The sequence below is a fragment of the Pieris brassicae genome, chromosome 1 (assembly GCF_905147105.1).
Source record: "Pieris brassicae chromosome 1, ilPieBrab1.1, whole genome shotgun sequence".
NCBI lineage: Eukaryota > Metazoa > Arthropoda > Insecta > Lepidoptera > Pieridae > Pieris > Pieris brassicae.
The window spans coordinates 4503206-4523678 of NC_059665.1; the positions used below are offsets into that span (position 1 = coordinate 4503206).

Below are 20473 nucleotides of genomic sequence, written 5' to 3' on the forward strand. Positions count from 1 at the left end.
CTTTTGACATTTTTTTTCGGTGTTTTACCTTTGCACAAACATGATTATGTGGTTCTTAAATATCTTTCTTCTTAGTAATCATTGTCAGTATTTATATTTTAATGTATGTAAAATACTAAAATAATCTACTGGTTTCACAATAAATTGTAGATTTTAAAAAAATGTTTAACCGGGGCCTCCAGACGTCTAAGTCCGGCCCTAGAAACTTCAATACTTTATTTAATAGTATATAATATTGTTCTTCAATAGTGAAGTGGAAAAGTCACGTCCTTTAATATCATACAATCATATGTCGGAAACGGATTCATTATAAATACATTAATAAATATCCTTAAAACTTTCAACTTGCAGACAGCTGATTAAAAATCTAAAGCACATGAAACGTAATCAGCATGTGCAAATCGAATTAAATCACTCACTGAAAAGAATCGTTTCTTAGCACGAATCGACAAGATGCCTGTTATTAAATAAAGTATAATAAAGGTGTAATTTGTACGGTAATTAATGCGAAACAGTGACGGGGCGTGAGTAAGCTTTTCATTCGCATGTAGAAAGCGGTGTTTGCAGATCTGAAATACATCGATGGAGCGATAACAATGTAAAAGTTCTTAGTGTAATTAATTGTGACTAATTTCATACAACGCTTGGGAGGTAACAATGTTTACGGTTTATGTGCGATGTTTAATGCCTCAATTTATTGTCATTTGTTTATCCAATTACTCAAGTTATCCTTTCCAATTTATATTTAAAAGGTTTTTGGATGGTTATATTTCCAACATGAATTTAAAATAGAATACAACCTATTGCAGTGGCATATTTATAAGAATAAATAGTAAAATAAAATATAATTTCGTGGGAAGTGTCTAAAGGTAAGAATCTATGAAGCATTTACGGCCTTCTCTTTGTTTTATCAATAATGTTTATCTTATCGGATCCCACCAGTGGCAGATCCACCTTTTTGGTTTCTAGGTTATATGTATGCCTTCGGACCTAATTCACAGAGGTGGTATAAATACAATAATGTTTGATAGCTAAAATAACCTTTTGATTTCATTAATAAAATAAGCTCAAATTCTTCATTTAAATTTGTGTTAATTTATTAATCTTTACAAAGTGTCTTTTCACTGTCCAGACGTGTTTTTATTGTTATGTCCCTATTTTAAAATGGGTGAATTTAACCAAAAACCAGCCGCCGAAATCCTATCTGAGTCGTGGCCGCAAGCTGACATACGAATAAATTGCATTGTCAGTGATCACGCGCTCTTTTGTGGAGCATACGGAAACATATGTCAAAATTTCACTATCAAACCGTCTTTTGTTTCAGCTAGATTCGATTCGAGTAGTGTTCTGTGTACTAGGCTAATTTGAGTAGGCCTCAAATTGGTTTTCTTTTGGTTTATAATGAATCAGTCCAATATGTTATTGATTTTAATAAATAGAACACAAAAGTATTAAAACTCCCAATACATACAACATCTCGACTTTTTGCTCTGCACATATTTTTATACCTTGATGTCTAAATTATATTATTATTTTTTATGTTATATCGTCACTAGTTGTATTAAAAATCTCTTTAGTTTTATTTTTTGGAAACTTGTTTTTTATTTATAATAATAGTTATTAAAATTAAGCAATGTCTCTGGTATACATAAGTATTATACATACAAGCTCATTTACAATACAGATTACATACCTCTTAAATTGCCATAGATGACACAAATTATTACACTGGAAAAAAACTAACAAGAACACATAATACTAAAATCATAATTTGAGATTTTTTTTATTTTAGACACCAGTGTCAGCCTAAGCTGCATTTCTCAACACTGAGGTCATACGTTCGAATCACGGTTCCCCAATGCATTCTTATTTCTATATTAAATCTTGCACGTATGAGGAAGGAAAGTACTGTAAACAAACCGGCGTGTTTAGACTCAAAAATCGAAATAATATAATAAATATAAGATACACAGATACAAAAATGTAATATTATTTCCAAGGTTTGTTTTCACCCCTAGCTTTTTATTATCTTAGTCATTTGTCTAATTGTGATCTCCTTATCAATAGTCATTTAGCACTTATACATTCTCTTACCGACCACATTTTAGTCATATCACTTTTTGAGATACATAATTTATTATCTATGATCAAAACTTCAACAGGTTAAGGCTGGTACTCATTAAAGCGATGCACGCACAATCAGTTAGGGTGGTAACAGACAGCCAGTGGCATTAGTTACCTCAAGTGACGTTGCAATAGTCCCATTTGAGGTATACAAACGTGTGACTACTCTGCTATCTGATCATAAATGTCGTTTATTATGTATATCTTAAAACACTTCGTTCAACAGGTCTAATACTTAAACTAAATATTTACTATTTAAACTAACTTTATTTCTCACGGGACAGATAATAATATCTAATAATATAATAAGTAGAAAAATTATTAGAAGTCTACATTATGAACTTTTTTATTATACAGCCTATAAGGTTCCAATACATATATTTGTTACCAATGTCATAGGAACACACTTATTTATTATTACTTTTATTAAAACTAAGGCATGTAGATGAATCTTAAAGCATTTAATTATAAAAATTTCTGGGAAATTACTTTATCATTTGAATCTGTTTTTCAGAATGTCATAAGGAATAATTTAAGTTGAACAAATGTTTTTGCGATTCACACTGTTTTTATAGAAAGTCATATCAAATATAACTGAGCATAGAATCACAAAAAGGCTGCACGTACTGAATGTGCGGCAGGGCAGCGTCCTGATTTAATAAAATAGAAGCGAATAGACGCTGGGATCCAGTGACTAGCGATCCCACTTGGATTATTTTACGGAGAAGATCGACTCATTCGCGATACATTGAGCATTCAAAGCATGAAACAAGTTTCGATGAAATAAGGTAAACAAATATACTTTTAATTATAATTTAAAAATAGTTACCAACTCTTCGCGCAAATTATTTAAAGATTGGACATACAAAAAGTATATATTGATTTATCTTTTAATCAACCGCCAAAATTATATATGTAAATACAAACAAACATTCCATTGCTGACATATGTATTAAACGCGAGTTGTATGAAAGGAAAGCTTAAATATCGCGCACGATGGCGCGAGAGTAGTGTAGGCAGAGGTCGCGCGTGCGGGCTCCAGCTCGTTCCGCGATGCGTCGTGACCGCGAACGCGCGCACGTCACGCGCCGAGATCTGCGCCGGCGCACTATTTTATCGCATTAATTATTTGAAAAAGGATTCCCGTAGAGCCAGCATTCTTGAACTTCGCCTTGTCAGTTATGGGAACGTCGTGGTTGGGTTAAAGATTATGTTTAATAATCTTCCTTAATAAAACTAGTATGACAGTAATTTAACTAATAGAATGCAGAATCTCTTACATTTATCATATATTTTAACTAAGTCATATTTGTGATTTCTACAAACCTTATAAGCGATAAAGTTAAGATATAGTTATAAGTAAGACCGTATTTTAATCTAAAGAAAACGTAGTACCTGACATCCAATCAACAATTTATCAATATCATTACAAAAGTTCATCGCTACTTAACATACTATAAAAACTTGTTAACACAATATTTTAAAACACGGAAAAAATTAATTATTGAAAAATTCCATTATTTAGTACTGACACTATCTTAATGCGTAAATTGCGTGAAATGTGCATTTCAATTAGGTGTAGATTGAAGATAGGTAGATTTGAAATATATTTTATGAGTTACCTGAGTTGTAAGTGAATGATTAAAAAATTGCTAAGATACTGGCAATTACCATATACTTTTGTAAATAAAATAATATAAAAATAGCCGAGTACTGAAATAATAATTACATTAGGTTTACGTTATTACATTTAATATTAGAACATGACCACTACGGAGTAAAGGCCTCTTCCAAATTCTTCCATTTGTCTCTCAGCTTCGCTATTTACTTTTTTATTAAATATACCCTCAGGTTAATTTACAAATACCTGAGATTCAATTTCATCGCATCGATAGTAATATTCGTACCAAAATAGCTACTGTATTGAAGACCGGTTCAGATACATCGTAGTGTCGAAGTTTAAAGGTTAAAAGGAAACATAATAATTAACGATTTCTACTACAACGTACTCGTAGATGCGTAGCGCGTAGGTCTACGTCAGGACATTGAACCCGACCCGTCGCCGAAATTGCGAGCACAAATTTGAGCTTAGTTCACCGCCCTTTATAAACAGGTAAGACAAATATACCAGCTAGATACAGGTGTCTAACCACTTCGCATAATATTTTATTAATAAATGAATACAAAAATGTACAACATAATTTTGCTTAAACTTAGATTTTTTTTACTTAATGAATTGTATTCTTGGTTCTGTAACTACTCAAATATACATTTGACGTACGTAATGAATAAATAATCAACTATTTGAAATAAGTGGCGTAGCAATAATTGTAATGTTTATTGTGACGCAGGTGCATGCCATCATTGATATAATTTTCTTGTCATTATCTTTTAATCCATTTTGATACATGAATAGAAACGGAAGATACAAGTTAACATGTTTACCTCACCTTCCACCTGACAGCAACTGCAAAAAAGCTATATTTTTTAATATACAACTATAATGAGAGAATATTGTAAGTACAGACTTGTAATTACAAAGACAAATGCGTGACGTCTCTGGATAATTGCAATCCATAAAAGAGTTCGATTGTTATACTTTATTAGGAGTTAAAAGAAAACGTATTGTAGGATATGAAAAAGTGGATTTGGCAAGCATGAAAATTCGAAATTATCGATTATTTCAATCGTTCATTTTTATCAGGCCGAGCCTCGGGCGTGATAGATTATTCTGCGGCTTCCTTTTTCGTTTTAGAGAGCGTCGACCGTCGGCCAGGGTGGGGGTGGCAGACGAACGGTTGCACCAGGCGACGTCATTGCCCTGTCAACTGAACAATACTAAGCAGACGACGTTACGTGTACCGACAGGATAGGTGGTAAATTAAAGCGAAGTCAACGAACTATTTCGTACAGTCTGTGCCCGCACGGCCGCATCTACGATTCAGTGCCTTGTATTTAAACTAAGTATTGGGTATTTTAGAATATTATAATAACTTACAAATTTGTTTTAAATCATTTTAATTTATATGGCTAGTTACATTATATATATACTGTTAAATATTATTTATTTATTTGATATGAAAAAACCTAACCAAAATTACGGCACACTTCGTTTGTTTATTACCCTTTCAGACTTAAATCGCTCGACATTTCATGACTACACCCAAAAACCATGCTTGTGGCTTCGTGGTTAATGCATATACCGATGTAACCCGGTGAAATTGGAGTTGATTTCCAGTGACACAACAATTGTACCGAATTCGTAGATCGTGAAGGCTGAACTCCCTTTTTAGAAAAAGAAAACCCAAAAATTACAGAATTAATATTATGTAAAAGTTTTTTTATCTAAAATCCTTAAAATACTTGAGTTATTTCATGATCAAACATCACCTTTCTTTTTTGCACTAAGTATGAAATATTCCATAATCAAATTAAAAACGTAAAGTGTAGAGAAAAATTGTCCCACCATACATGGTTGAAATTAATAAACATTACAGTTTTTATTTACTTTAGTTGATCTAAACAACTGTAAGATTGATCACACAATACCATATAAAGTTAAATACAAACCGACATACTATTAATATGTAGTGACGAGCAATTAATTAAGGTTTTATGTTAATGTTAACGAGTAACAGCTGCGGGGTGCATTGAGCCACGGCACTCATAATATAGTCTAGACTTGCATGCGTCACCCTAGGTTCTCACGCAATGAGCTTTGAAATAACCGCCTGGTTTTTCACTCATGCAAACTTTCATGAATTCGTGGTATCGGAATCAATAATCTGTGAAATTGTATTATTTGTATGTCGAATAGCTAAAATCGAATTTGATATACAATGACGTTAGTTGGTTCCAACTAAATTCTATGTTAAATTAGACAAAGAAGTTTTAATAAAAAAAATGTGAGGTAAATTTATATTAAAGGTAAGTAAGGTAAGAAGCAGATAAATGTATACCTAAATTAATTTTTATTTTTGGAAGAGCTCGTTATTACGTATTATTACACCGTATCGACAATATTGTTCGCTGAAGTTCCAAAATTCTTCTACATACATAATTGATACAACTTTAATATATAAATTTCGTTATAAAGAAACGATTGGAATACTTTAATATTCTTATGAAAACTGAAAACATTTTTCACAGTCGCCCATAAAACTTTATAATCAAATTTGCAGTGAAGTAGGTATCTACGTCGTATGCAGCAAACTATAGATAAAACGAGTGCGTCATAACAAATTTCTGGAGCTCTGGCTTACTTCAAACCCACGGGAAAAGGAGGAGGGAGGTAACACCGCCCCCCTCTTTCCCACGCAACGACCTTTGTGAGTCGCCAATGCACTTTGACAGACTTTACTAATTCAATAGATGGACGCTGCGCGACTTCATTCGCCTTCCTTTGTGTCATGCTCCAATTAGGACATTCCGTTTATTATGTATGAAAACATAATTATGGTAAATTCAATTAAACGAAAAAGAATCCTTAACTTTTCTATTCATTCCAAACAAAAGATCTAAAACTCTATTTTAACACAAATTACTGTGTAGTCATTAAATTAATTTATATAGAAAATGTCTAATTTTACCTCGATGACATCTGAATGTTCACGTTAATGAATGGCTATTTTTTGCGACAGTTGCTTTATTATAGACCGTATTTTAGACCTAATTCAAATTTCATAATCAGACAGAATTTGCAGCCAAAACGTCGCATTAAATTGTAGTATAGAAAATATATTCACTTTAGAAATATACTGTTATTATTGGTTGTACGCAATTACCGAAATTGCATTGAGAAAATTCCGAGCGTAAATCAAAACCCCGCTATACAAACCTGCAGCTTAGTCACGTTCCACAACATGTAGGTATAACAAGTATACGATTTTCGTCACCGCAGTGCGAAATTTAAAAGCATCGAGGCACTAAACCATAAATGAAGGCTTGAACGACAGGCGGCGGGAGTGGGCCGTAGGGTGGCCGACTTGTTTTGGTCTGTTTGGCCCTACGACGAGCACAAAGACGTCGACCGATCCGCACACTAATTCAACAGAGATCGATAGTGCACCCGGCCAGAACGCCCTTTCACGCCCATCTTGTTAACGAGCATTTCATTAATCATATTTAATTGATAGTTATTACTAGGATTATCATCATTACAATGATTACAGGAACATCATTCATGTAATTGCATTAACTTTTTCCTGTCTAAGCATTTTTCAACCCTGTGGTCTTGTTAATTGTAATTAAGAACCCAATATTTACTTTCATTAATTAAAATCAGTAATTTGACAAGTTTTCAAAGATTACGAACGCTTTAAAGCATTAACTGAACAAAGCTAATGAAAGTGTTCCACTGCAGCAGATTCATTTGAGTAGAGAACTTTTGAACGACCTTCGAGGGTGATGTTACAAGTTTCAGTTACAGTTATGGATGATGCCACCCGACCCACCCCGCCTTAAGAAATTTGCATGATTAGACGCGCCGCGAAATGCATACTCGAGAAAAGTCAAGAATACTTACTGTATAATCAGAGTAAGTAGAAAATTATCACGCAAATTGCCTCATAACTTTGCCTGATTCGATAAGAAACTAATTATTTATTCGTGCCCAATACACATAAAATGTTTGTATAAAGGTCCAGTGCTTTCAGTGTTAATAATAAACTCATTTATTTTCAATTGAATAGACAAATAGATAAATATAAATTGATAATAATTGGATTTACGTTGAAACAATAGCTTATCCAAACCCAGCACAACAGCGAAGAGAAATCAATACAGCTTAAGGTAAGCCAATAGTCTTGGCAGCAAAGTAATCTAGAATCCAATCGCGATACGTTCCAAAATTGGAATCCACAACAAAGGGACGTCAAAGAAACTAGCAAGTGCACGCGTGCAAGCCGACATAAAGAGCGACGGTGCACGGCACAGGGCCGAGGAGCCTCGTGCGTCCATTACCACCCACCACCCTCGGGCGAGTGCCGAAAGTGAGGGGGGAGTCTCGCCCGACACCCACACCCAAAGATGCATCGAGTTTCTGGACGAAACCACACCACCTAGCCTGCTATAATGAGTTAGTGCCTTTATAAATTCGAACTGTTAGATTATGTTGACGTTAGGCGTTTGACGTGTGAGCTTTCACATACAAAATGATACATTCGAACTATCTAGAAGCACAATGCAGTCACGATGTACCCGTGCACCGATAAATCGCATTATGGCCCACGTGCAGGGAATACATTTTTAATCTTGTTTCCTTTATATTATCCGGCTTAGGAAAGCTGCACTGTAACCTCAAAAAGCGTTAGCAAACGGAGGCTTCATGTTGAAATGTCCAAGTAATATCTTCATTGTTATATATTGAGAAAATTTCAAACCTTTTAGATGAATCAAACACTACGCGATTTAAAACTGAAATTTTATCATTTTACGTCGCAGAAGCTAGTTAACATGTATTATAAGACTAGAAAGTAGAATAATTTAAATAGTAACTTAAGCAATATTTCTATTTACTTGTTTAATATCTGTAACTTAGAAAGTAACTTAACTTAACTCTTAACTATCAGCTCACGTTGACTGGGTCTCAGGAAAAGAAACATTTTAGTAATTAATAGCCTTGGCTACTTACACATTTAACGATTAACCCCTTCAGTAATGCAAATTTAACTAACATTACATAAAATGTACTATAAATCTCCGAGCAACTTCTAACTTCTGGCGCGCTTAAACTTCTAAGAAGTTAACGTGAAGTAATCAAACGATTATCAACTGACCTACCCCACTCAGTCCTGTTTCCTTTCCTCAGGCTTTAATATAGAAATAACGTAAATGTACGAACGTATATTCAAACATTAGTAGTTTTCGAAATATTATACAGTATAATTTGTTTTACAAATTGTATATTGATTTTGATGTCTGTTAACCAGCTAGTTATTAGAAGACTTTGTACTTATTCGTAACATTGTTTCCCAGTGTAAAAAAATATTTCATCATATCATCGATGTCGTTTACAATTGTGAAATAACTAAATTTCATGTATTTTGTTATCTCAACGATGGCTGCAGTCATTAACAAATAGAACAACTACTTGTTTGTTTATAGTTCCCAGTGCCCGAGGTAGCATCAAGCTCTTTTCATTCCGTATGAGCCCCGCACGTTGTGTCAAAGCACGTAATTAGTATTTAGGAAGGTGGTAAGAAAGGCGAGGTTGAGGGCCAGAGCCCAGACGTCGGGTATCGATCCAGCGACCTGCCCCACGCTACACCACCCCATATAGGGAGTAGGGAGCCACGCACATCGAGCCACCAATTGACACACTTAAGTTAATACTTAGTACTCACTATTAAACCCTTTCTATTTATTAGATAAAATCCCTAAGTTCGTACTTCCTGTACAAACTGGAATCCATTAGTCCAGAAAGCTTATATAACCGGATGTATTTTTGATCCAGACTTCAGGTACGAGGGCAGAAATAGCTAGAACAGAAAGCTTGACAGTCGACCCAGTTGGCTTTGAGCCCGTCTTTTAGGTTGCAATAGTACATGTACGAAATAATTCAACTACTTAACCTTGAATTTAAGTGGACCATATCATAAATTCAGTCAATTAGTTAGCAAATAGTGAATAAAGTCGTCTCAACTACGTCTTTTAAATGGTATAATTTTATAAAGTACAACAATAAATACAATAACAACTTATTTCTAATAATATAATAAAGCTTTATAACAACTTGTTTTATTATGAAAAACACTTTTAAACGGATAGAAGCTATGTTTGAATCCGTTTTTTCAAAGTGTTTTTCTTAATGTGTAAAAGCTATGTTAACAAAAGACAAATACAACTTGTTTTATTGCAAAAGCATATTACGTAACATACTTTTGTAGAACAGAAGAGTGCGGCATAATTTCCGGCAAAGGAATTAGAGTCGAAAATAAGCTAAGCACGCAGATTGTCGGGTGACGTCGTCGTTGCACTTTGTGAGACGGAGGTGGGTTAGACATTAGGAGGGAGGCTAAGGTGGTGTAAACCCCGAATCATTTATACACCGAACTGCCTGTAGAATTAGTGCTACTAAATTCTCAGGAATATCGGCGACGTTCACTGCACGATATGACGACATAAACTGATATCAGTTTGAAACAGATATTCTATAATTTTAAATCACAGGCTCTTTAAAGAATTACTTATACTTAGTGTAACGCCAACATACACACAGAAATGTAACGGTTTTATTATATTTTATCTAAGTGAACGCTTCCATTATGAAGAAAATCATATGACTGCGAGAAAGATACATTATAAATATTAGTAATTGTACAACGTCGATCGAAAAATGTTTTAATAACTTTTTATAAAAGTTTTTACAAGAATCTTTACAAACGTAAATTAAAGTGTTGCTAGTAATTAAAGCGTATCGACACGAACTCCAGCCTCCCTGCAGAGTGCGGAATATGAGGCCACGTGGCGAGATACGATGTAGCTATTTGTGTCAGGAGCTTGCATCCGTGACCTACTTCACGAACACCCCTACCCCGTCGACACTGCTGTATATTTTGGTCTAGGTTATGTCATTTCACCGCAAACTTAATAGTGTACCTACTTGTAATAAAATTTCCAACTGTTCGTTCAATGGAGGACATGTTTTATAAGTTTACATCGGAAGCACACAACTCTTGAGAAGGGTTATCGGGCGCCTCGTGCAATAAACATAAATTTCTCTGTTTGCATTTGGGTACATAATTTTTACACTTAATAAACATAGCAACGCTTATAAACCGAAAACTTTCAGACTATGTAAAATTACGTTGCATGCGTTTCGGTTGAAACCCCATTAGCATTAAGCGGCGATTTTTCCCTGAGATTATCGAATGTGCGCGGTAGCTATTTAAATTAGCATGGGTAATGAACGGTTCGGTACGACGGTGTCACGATCGGCTCTAATTGCGATATCTAATTAAACGTAATATCATAATAATCGCATGCGAGCTCACTATCAAATCCCAACGGCAAATTAAACGTATTCACCGCGTCGTTACGATTTTAATGATAAAATTTGAACGATATGCTCCCATCTACCTATTTCCATTTAAGAGCCTAAATAACAACTATATATCTTGGATTTATCAAAAAATAAATAAAAATGGCAGGCAAAAAATAAAAGATCAAGACCACGCAATCAGACAGTAATGTACATTTAAATCGTATTGATACATTCAATGCAATTTAGAATGATGCATTTTTCTATTATCTAATTTTCTTGAAACGCGCCTCGCTATAGCACTCACGAGTAACATGCACCTAGGATTAAAACTAAATTGTTTTAATATATTATTGGCCAGATTTATTTTGCGATAATCATTGCTTATTAGCTTACGTCGCGGGCGAGACCATTTTTAGATATTTAGAATTTGTAACAAGCGTACAAGCGTAGTGTGCAACAAATTTGTTATTAACAATTTAAATTAGATTTTTTTTAATATGCTTAACATTTTATTTTACCCCAGTTTCTCTATTCCTATCAACATAATAATTCCGTGACAGTTCTTCATACTTACAATGACGCTTATTTTTTTTCTCTCTCTCATAACATAAGAGAAAAAAATCTTTAAAGCTAAGGTTATGACCGTGTTTAATATTTTGTCTCAGGTAATCAAAAATAACTTGCTTCCGTGTTCAATTTTTTTTATAATAACTTTATTCAATAAAAGATACTTCAATTATACACTTTCATTTATTTTCTTGTGTCTTGCACAATATAACAGATTTCACAAATCCCATTATGATATAATAAAAAATAAGTCATCATTGGTTATCATTTAAGAAAAATATTGTTGTTTCAAAAATTGTTACGAACTAATGTCAAAATAACACTTACTATTCTTATTAAAGCTTAAACAACTTAAAATTAACAATCTTAACATCAAAGTCCATGTAATTCATTAAATTATATACAAAAATATGACTTTATTAACAATACTACTTCTTTGTCAGCCATATATAACATTTTGTAGGGAAAGTAGACTTTGCATACAAACGTAACATCTAGTAACAATCTATGGACCATGTAATTTACTCAATACGGATTCGATATCAATATTTTGTATACTAGCATGATTGAGTAAATATTGGGAATCGCTTTTTGATTTTTTCATATTTACACTATCGTCTTGACTTTGCACCCTTTTCCTTTTTTTAGTATTAACAATTTCTTCATCTACTACAATCTCAGTAATGGAGTCGTCGTGTTCCTGTCTCTTAGGGCTAATCGCTTTCAACGGTGTATCTATACTTGTTAAAGTGGAATCAAAAAGTTCATAACACTGAGCTCGCCTATCTTTCATAGGCGTATATAATTTCTCAATATTTGAAATAGACGTTACAGCGGAATTTATTTCATTTTTATCATAAGTTTTATTTATGGGTTCTTCGTTGATTAAGTCAGTGAAATTTGTTGCTTTTAGCCTTAGAATTACACCATCATCTATGCACACTTCCATACAAAATTTGTCTTTTAAATGAACTATATCTTTTGGCGTGAATGATGCTTCATCAAATTTATGTACGAAATAATTGTTGGCCTCTTCATTGCTTTCAGAAACACTAAATTCTATGTCCTCAATTTCTTCGTCGCTTTCAGGTAAGGTGTCTGATTTTTTTGGAATTGGGTCGATGTTTTGTTTATTTACATTTAAATCACCTTTGGCACTATCGGGAGGACACTTTCCAATGTTTTCCTCGATATTGTCATTACTTGTAGATTGAACGGCCCCGTCTTGTAGCGGAGGTCCGTCCAGATCCATAAGATCTCTTTCTATTATTCTTGCTGTTTCTACATCCAAACCTCTCTTGACCAAATCATTATGAAAATTTCTAGTGCTGGAGTTTGGTTCGGATTTCGTATTGCTATTAGTATTTATAGATTTATCGTTTTCTTTGATTTTAATTATGTCTTCATCACCTTTTGTAGAAGTTTTCCTATTTTCTACTTCCTTATTGTTTTTTGTGGCATCATCATACCAACGAAGTAGTTTCTGTTCGACAGAGTTATCACGACTGATACATATATTGACATTTTTAATTGCAGTCGTTCCAGGAATATCTGGAGATGTATTACTTGACGTCGACGAATGAAATACTTTGCCACACTGAAGTTTTCGAGGTGTTGAAGATTTTCTTCTCGATTTTGAAGGCGCAATTACCATTGGAGAAGTTTTACTGTGTTTTTCTTTTATTAAATTCCTCTTTTTGGCACTTAGTGCTATATCAGATAAAGATTTTCTATTTTTCGTATCCTTTATGGGCGTAACACGTCTTGGCTTTATCTTCATAAAATTCTTTGTGACGTCTCTTTTAAATGGCGACTTGTGTTTTTCAGGTTTTGTTCCTTTATTTTTAAAAGGTCGGCCTTTCTTTTTCATATCGGTAGGCTCAGACTTTACTGACGATCTTTTTACTTCCACTGTGGAAACATCCCAGCTTGCTGCTTCAACGAGCTTTGAAATTGCTTTGTAATTGGGACTATTGTAGTATGATACGTTCTTAGTACACTTTCTAGTAGGTCTTCTCGATTTTGTAGAAGTTTTTATTTCACTAGTTTCCTTCTTGGGATCAGTTGTTTTAAATTCTTCAGTTTTCGAAGGTTCATCTATTTTATGTTCACTAATATCGGGAATTAGATAATCCTGATCATCTGGTTTATAATATGACCCTCCACTGGAATAATCAGTTGGTCGAGATGAATAAGAAGATGGGGTAGCTTGTGCTGGATTAGGGTTATCGAAGAGTCTTGGTGTAGGTATATTCATAATTTTTATATCTGAAATTGGTTCACCAGGTAAGTCAGGCCCTAAGAACTTAGGTGTTTCCATTTGAATATCATAAATTGCTTGCTTATATGGAGTTTCAAGTAAATCAGATATGTTTAGTTTCACTCCAATTTCATTTTGCAAAGATAAGCGCTCATTTTCAGGAGTATCAAAATTTTCCCCACTGTGTTTATTTATACATTGATCATTTTCTGGTTCACTGTGACATCCTGATTCTACAGCAGCTACAATTTTTATTGTTGGTTTTATTGGTAACTGTTTATTTGATTGTGGTTCCTCAATTGCCTTGGCGTCTTTTTTCTTTTTAGATTTTTTACTTTTTACGGAACTACTTTTAACATCAGAGTTTTCTCCATCGGTCTTTTTCTTTTTTCGTTTGCCTTTTTTTTCTTTTTTTGAACTTGGTGGAAAAAGATCTTGGTTTGTAGCTACCAGGGCTCTCAGCTCTTCGTCCCAATTAGGTTTTCTTACTTTTTGCAATTCCATATTTAAATTCTTAACCACATTATCGAGTTTAGGGGGTTTTTCTACTTCAGAAAATTTAGGCGCTAAAGGCGAATCACTTATAATAACAACTGCATCGTCGTCATTAGAACCTTTTTCTAATATAGCTTTATCTAATATTCGTCTAGGTGTATTAAAATCCAGAACCCTAATATGAGAGGTCCTTCTCGGAGTCGAAGAAGACTTTCTAATAGGAGGCAAAACATGGGGTGTACTAGATTTAGTTGATATTGTGTTGTTCTTGGGAAGGGAAGCGTGAGTTACAGGATCAACTGTTTTTATGAGACCAATTTCATTGAGGTTTTTAGTATGTGTCATTATATTATCATTGTCAATAGGATCATCAGTTATAGCTAATGAAGGCATACTCGAAGACACATCGACAAAAAGCGGCTCGCACTTGGACAATGATGCAGAAGTCGTAGTGGTTCTTTTATTCATATCTGATTTGGGCTCATTCACTAAGTTATGAGTTGAACCTAAAAATAAACAGTAATTTTTAAATTGCAATTGGGTAACGTACTAAACAGAATATAAGTGATAAAAATGTTATATGGAATTGGTACATTGGTAATACTCCTAGTATTAACTGCTACACTATAGCAAAAAACGCATTAAAAATTAAAACATTGCCTTAATTCTATATTATTGTTTGATGTGTGATGGGAGTAACAATGGCAGAAGATTTTTTCAAATCATAAATACTGCTGAAGAACCAGTGGTGGCCTAGTGGTTTGAGTGTGCGCCTCTCAAAGATGAGATCATCGCATCGATCATCATAAACATCATCACGTCGCAAACGCATTATAAATACAGAATGTAAATAGTGTAGAAAAACTATTTTAGTTGCTAAATAGAAATATTCTAATAACACATGAAAATATAAACACAACTGTCCTTGTATACTACTTACTTACAAGGACAAATTATAAAATGAAATTACTTGGCGCTTGAAATCTGCAAACCACGAATAAGAACGACTTTGAAAAATTGAGTATTGAGATATTGGTCATGAAACAGATACAAAAATGTTTGGCAGAAATCCGGGGGTATGGCCACTTAATGTATGTAAAATAAAAATGTGTGCGTGTACTAGTTTACACACGTAAGTGAAACTTATTTATGACCTTATTTTTCGAAAAATTATCTACTATTTCCATTACTAACTTAATAGAAATTGGTTAAGTAAATTTAAATTAGATAAAGTTTAACAAAAGACTTTTATTTCCATAGACATGAATACAAATAATACAATTATTTAATTTTACCTTATTACTAAGATTATTATAGAATTTCATTAATTGTAATAGAATGATTACTATAATTGTTTTCGCTATAATATATTTTTGTTATTAATGGCTTCAAATCTCTTGGAATCAACGGTGGTAGGGACAAGAAAAAGATGGCGCGTAACGTAAAAATGTGACGCGTAACGGGAAAATGTGACGGTTATTTTTTCCAACGCCGATAAAAAAGTTTCACTTCAAAAATGAAATAGTTAAAAGAACTGTAATCATATAAACCTACATTAGATTCAAACGCCTTAAGGTAAGAATATAATTACCTGCTGTGGGTAGTATTATTAAAGTAGGCATTGCCATTATTTCGTCCTTAGAAAAATTACATTTCTTCACAACGCCTTTCTGCGTGAATCCCGGGGTGCCGTTTATTAGAAGCCTCTTCGTGTTGGTCACGGTGGGCGTCGATGTGGCTCTTAAAACTGCCGGAGCCGAACCATATGCGTAGGAGTTATCAAATTTTACGTCAGACAAAATTTTTACGTTGCTATCTGGTTTGTTAGACTTTTGTGTGTCACTTCCAATTTTGGGTGTATATTTTGTATGCACTGTTATTATTGTTTCACTCGGCTTGGGTTCTCTGAAAAAATGAGTTTTTGCTTCAGAGCTTTATGGCCCTAATTTTTGGAAAAAAATACCGGCAATTTAATCTTTATAAGGTAATATCCAGTCTTTGTTTCACTGAGATTATATGTCTGTAGCGACACCTACAAATCACTACAATGACGTATTGAAACGCGCTACCTCTTTATTCCGGCCGCCAAGGATGTATACAATTTCTAGACCTTAGCCACTGTGGCCTTCATGCCGGCCTGTCAGTTGTAAGACTGCTTGATCCCAAACATTTTCATTTTACAAAAGCATACCAAGCATACTCAAGTACATTACAAAGGCTATATAACATTAGAATGAAGCAAAGACCTATATATTTTTATTTTCTGGGCAATGAATATTGTGTATGAAAACTTTAACCTTACCATATGCTTGGCTTTATTATAATAAAAAATACTAACATGGGTATGTACACTGGGTCTGTTGTACTCGAGTCTGGGACCCTCATCTCCTTATCATGGTTACTCCCTAAAAAAACAGGTTTGATTAATTATTTGATTGGTTAGAATATTCTTTTATTTACAAAAAAATACTTCATTAATACATAGCCATAAAATAATCAAATTAATGTTTACCTTGAACGCCAGATATAAAATCATGAATAGTGGTCGCATTTGACCCTCTGTTTGAAACTAAATTATCACAGAGCTTTTCATTTGTGACATTTTTATTACATACTAAATTAAGTATTGTGTTGAATTCCTCTATCTTTTGTCTAGAATCAGAAACTACTTTTGGTGGCTGAAAATTTTATAAATACCAATTAAACTTTGTAATTGATTAATATAAAACAAAAGAAAATCATCATGTTGTTCAACATTTATCTGAAGTGTTTAAGAATCTAAGTCGGGTTTTAATATCTTATCAATTTATAATTACTAGACATTGCCTTAAGGTGGTCTTTAATATTTGATTATTTGAACATTAGTGAAATATTAAAACTGAATATTGACAGGATGAACTTGTGACCAGGTAATTAAAAAAGAAAGTAATCCTCTCTAAGGCTGGCAAACCATCTACTAAGAATATGTGTGTTCATGGGCAATAGTTTTCTATTAAGTCTATCCTGTAGTCATATTTACTTTATATAAAAAAGCACAGCAATTTATTTGTCTACAACGCCCTTGTAAGTTGGGATATACTTATGGAAAAAACCTCAGGCTTGCTATTTAAGTGTATTAATAAAACAGCCTACGTCTAAGTGATGTAATATCCAAGACTCGTTACTCAATTGTCTATAAACATAGTAGTTGACACTTTTATACAGCCAGGTTGAGTTTAATTCTTGGTAACAAATGATATTTTGAAATGAAATGACTACTGATTTATTTAAAATGATGCATGGGCAACTGTTAGATTGTCAAGGTTAATTATTATTAGGGAAATCTTTTTAAAATTGAGATTATTATTATAGAGTAAGTATGCGTTCATTCATTGGCATGAGAAAGAAAGGCTATATGGTTTAAAAAGTTAACCATAAATCTAAAAATTTAAAGGTTCTGTAGAATAATGGGTCCATTTTTTATTTACATTTGCTATTTGCTTAGAAGTTTTAAATATTAACTTACTTGGTTATTTTGGTTTAAATTCACATTTAGATTCTCATTTATTGGTTCTGTGATATTTGTTAATGAATTGCAGGTTAAAGTACAATTTGTTTGTTCTAAATTTGTAATTTTTTTTGATTCTTTTTCAGGTACCACTCTTTTAGAAGACAATGAATTTCCTGCAATAGTAATAAAATTAGTATAATTATATAATAAAAGTAATGATATTAAAATTAATTTTAACATCATAGCAGCAAAAAGTATTGTTTAGAAAATTTGAACTTCTTTCACCAGCTTTTTTTGCACATTGAATTTGAGGTTATATAAAATCAAGTTGCCAATCTATGCATTTTCTGGGCATGATGACTACAAAACAACAATTAAACATCTACTTAGATCTTTTATCAATTCTATTTAGAACGTTGTATGGAAGAAAAGGAATATGTGAATTAATATTTTTCCATTTACATTAAAAAAAAGTATTGGGTTTTTATAGGAATCATTTTACTTCATTAAATAGTATCCTTACCAGGCAAATCAGCTAAGGGTGTCGCTTCCAAGGAACTATGTAGGTTACTATCAGCAGTACTCAATTGTTTATCTTCAGTAGTTATACTTTTATTTTTACATACACAACTCTTTGAATTCATATTTATACAAACATTGCACGATAATCTTGGCATTGCAATTGATTTACTGAAACTAAATTCAGAGGCACAATATAAATGAAAAAGTAATAGAAAAATAACACATACAAGGCATTACAAATCATCATCAATTTATAAACATATTGATTATCTGAAAGACTTATTAACTTCCATAACATTTATTATTCATTTCAGAAATTTCATTTACATTATCTAAACAGGTAGTTTTTAATTATTCATCTTTAAAGTTTTAGAATAGAAGTTAGGAAGATTGTAAACTAGTACTAGTAACAAAAGGCATACAAAATACAAATGAAATGTAACTGTAATAGTAATAAAAAATATAAAATACAATATAATAACAATTATGTCCATCATTACCTGCTTCTATCTATATTTTCCAGACATGGTAATTTTTGAAGATCTACTACAGTTATGAGATATTTTACCATTTCGAGCACATTGTAGCATTGTAGCAACTTTTTTCTCAATGGGGGAGGTTTACAAGATTCGACTGGAAATTAATAAGATTTATAAACATTATGTAAAATTACAATGTTATAAAAAAATATATGTGTTTTAGATTATTACCATAAATTTTAACGGCCCTATAGTCTGCCAAAATACTCCTGAGAGACGTCATTAGAATTCTATCATATTCATTTTCGTAAGCGTCCAAATACGGACTAGCTTGGAGAAATTCATCATAGGCCGTCATTAACTCTTCTTCTGCGAGGTATCCTTAAAAATACATAAAATCAAATTAATTTTTTATTATTCTGCGCTGAATTTTATGGGGATAACGATCTCCCGCCAAACAATAACAACTTACCAAGAACTAATTTAGCCAAATCCTGTGGTGGAAACGATGATTTATCCATTTTTAAACGCACTTTGATTTGTGTAACAAGTCTTGAATTAAAAATAAATAAATATGAAATGCATAGAAAGTTATTTCATACCCATTTTAAAAATAAAAGCAACTCGCTATGCAACTCCACAACCAAACATTAAACAAGAGATCACAGACAAGAAAGTATACTACAAGTATACTTTCAATGCCTTATTACTATAGAGTAGAAATACTAAAAATTCGTTCTTCTGCAAAATTGTGTAAGTCAAGTACAACAAATAGCCCATCGTAATTATTTATTTAATGTTAGTGTGATAAAATAGTATGTAAAATGACAGTAATTTTTTTAATAAAGAAAAACATGATTCTTGTATATATGATTAACTCAGTTAAAGCTCATCAAATATACAGATATTGGCTAATAAACAAAAGAAGAGGAGTTAGACTAGACTTTTATTTTGTTGAATTTTGCGGAGTATTATATACTGGCATACAAGACGTTGCCTTAGTAACATACTTGTTTTAAAATTAAATAATTTATAGTCTCTTAGATCATCAACAATTTTACATCGTTATACGTTATGACAAAATATAGTTACAGCTTACAATCAGAACAAGTACATAACGTGAATATTTTATGCGAAAGGAAACGAAAACATCGGCGTCACGACCCTTAGTATATATCCATTGTCTTGATGATTTTGTAGACCATCAGCCTTCGGTACCTGGATACACACACAAGCTTGTCTGTGGTTAGCCTACATAGCCAAGTAATATGGATCCTTAGTATGTTTTTAAGTGTGTTATTTATTGACTAATTCAGTTAGAGAACATTTATAAAAAAAAACCCCTTTCCGCCATCAATTTCCTCAAGTCAAGAGCAATGTTTTTTTGAAGGTCTTTACCGTTCAAAGAGATGTTTGGGTGTCTCCTACCGTGAAATGACGTACTATTAATCTTACTACCCATTTCATTTATTACCCATCATTTTCTTGGTGATTTCAACTTTTTGTATGCCAGTATGTCCATACTGAATGCTGGTGAGGTTTTTTTAATATCT

General features: G+C 32.9%; 1 protein-coding gene across 1 annotated transcript; it reads right to left on the reverse strand.

Moving 5' to 3' along the window:
- Window positions 1–11880: 11880 nt before the first annotated feature.
- Window positions 11881–19570, reverse strand: LOC123711803. The gene is made up of 9 exons (XM_045664608.1): window positions 19393–19570; window positions 19152–19301; window positions 18942–19074; window positions 18443–18615; window positions 17935–18092; window positions 16942–17107; window positions 16768–16834; window positions 16021–16334; window positions 11881–14935 (listed from the first exon to the last, which is right to left on the reverse strand). Exons 1-9 carry the CDS (start codon window positions 19439–19441, stop codon window positions 12180–12182), a joined length of 3966 nt encoding a protein of 1321 aa, XP_045520564.1. The 5' UTR covers window positions 19442–19570; the 3' UTR covers window positions 11881–12179.
- Window positions 19571–20473: the final 903 nt, after the last annotated feature.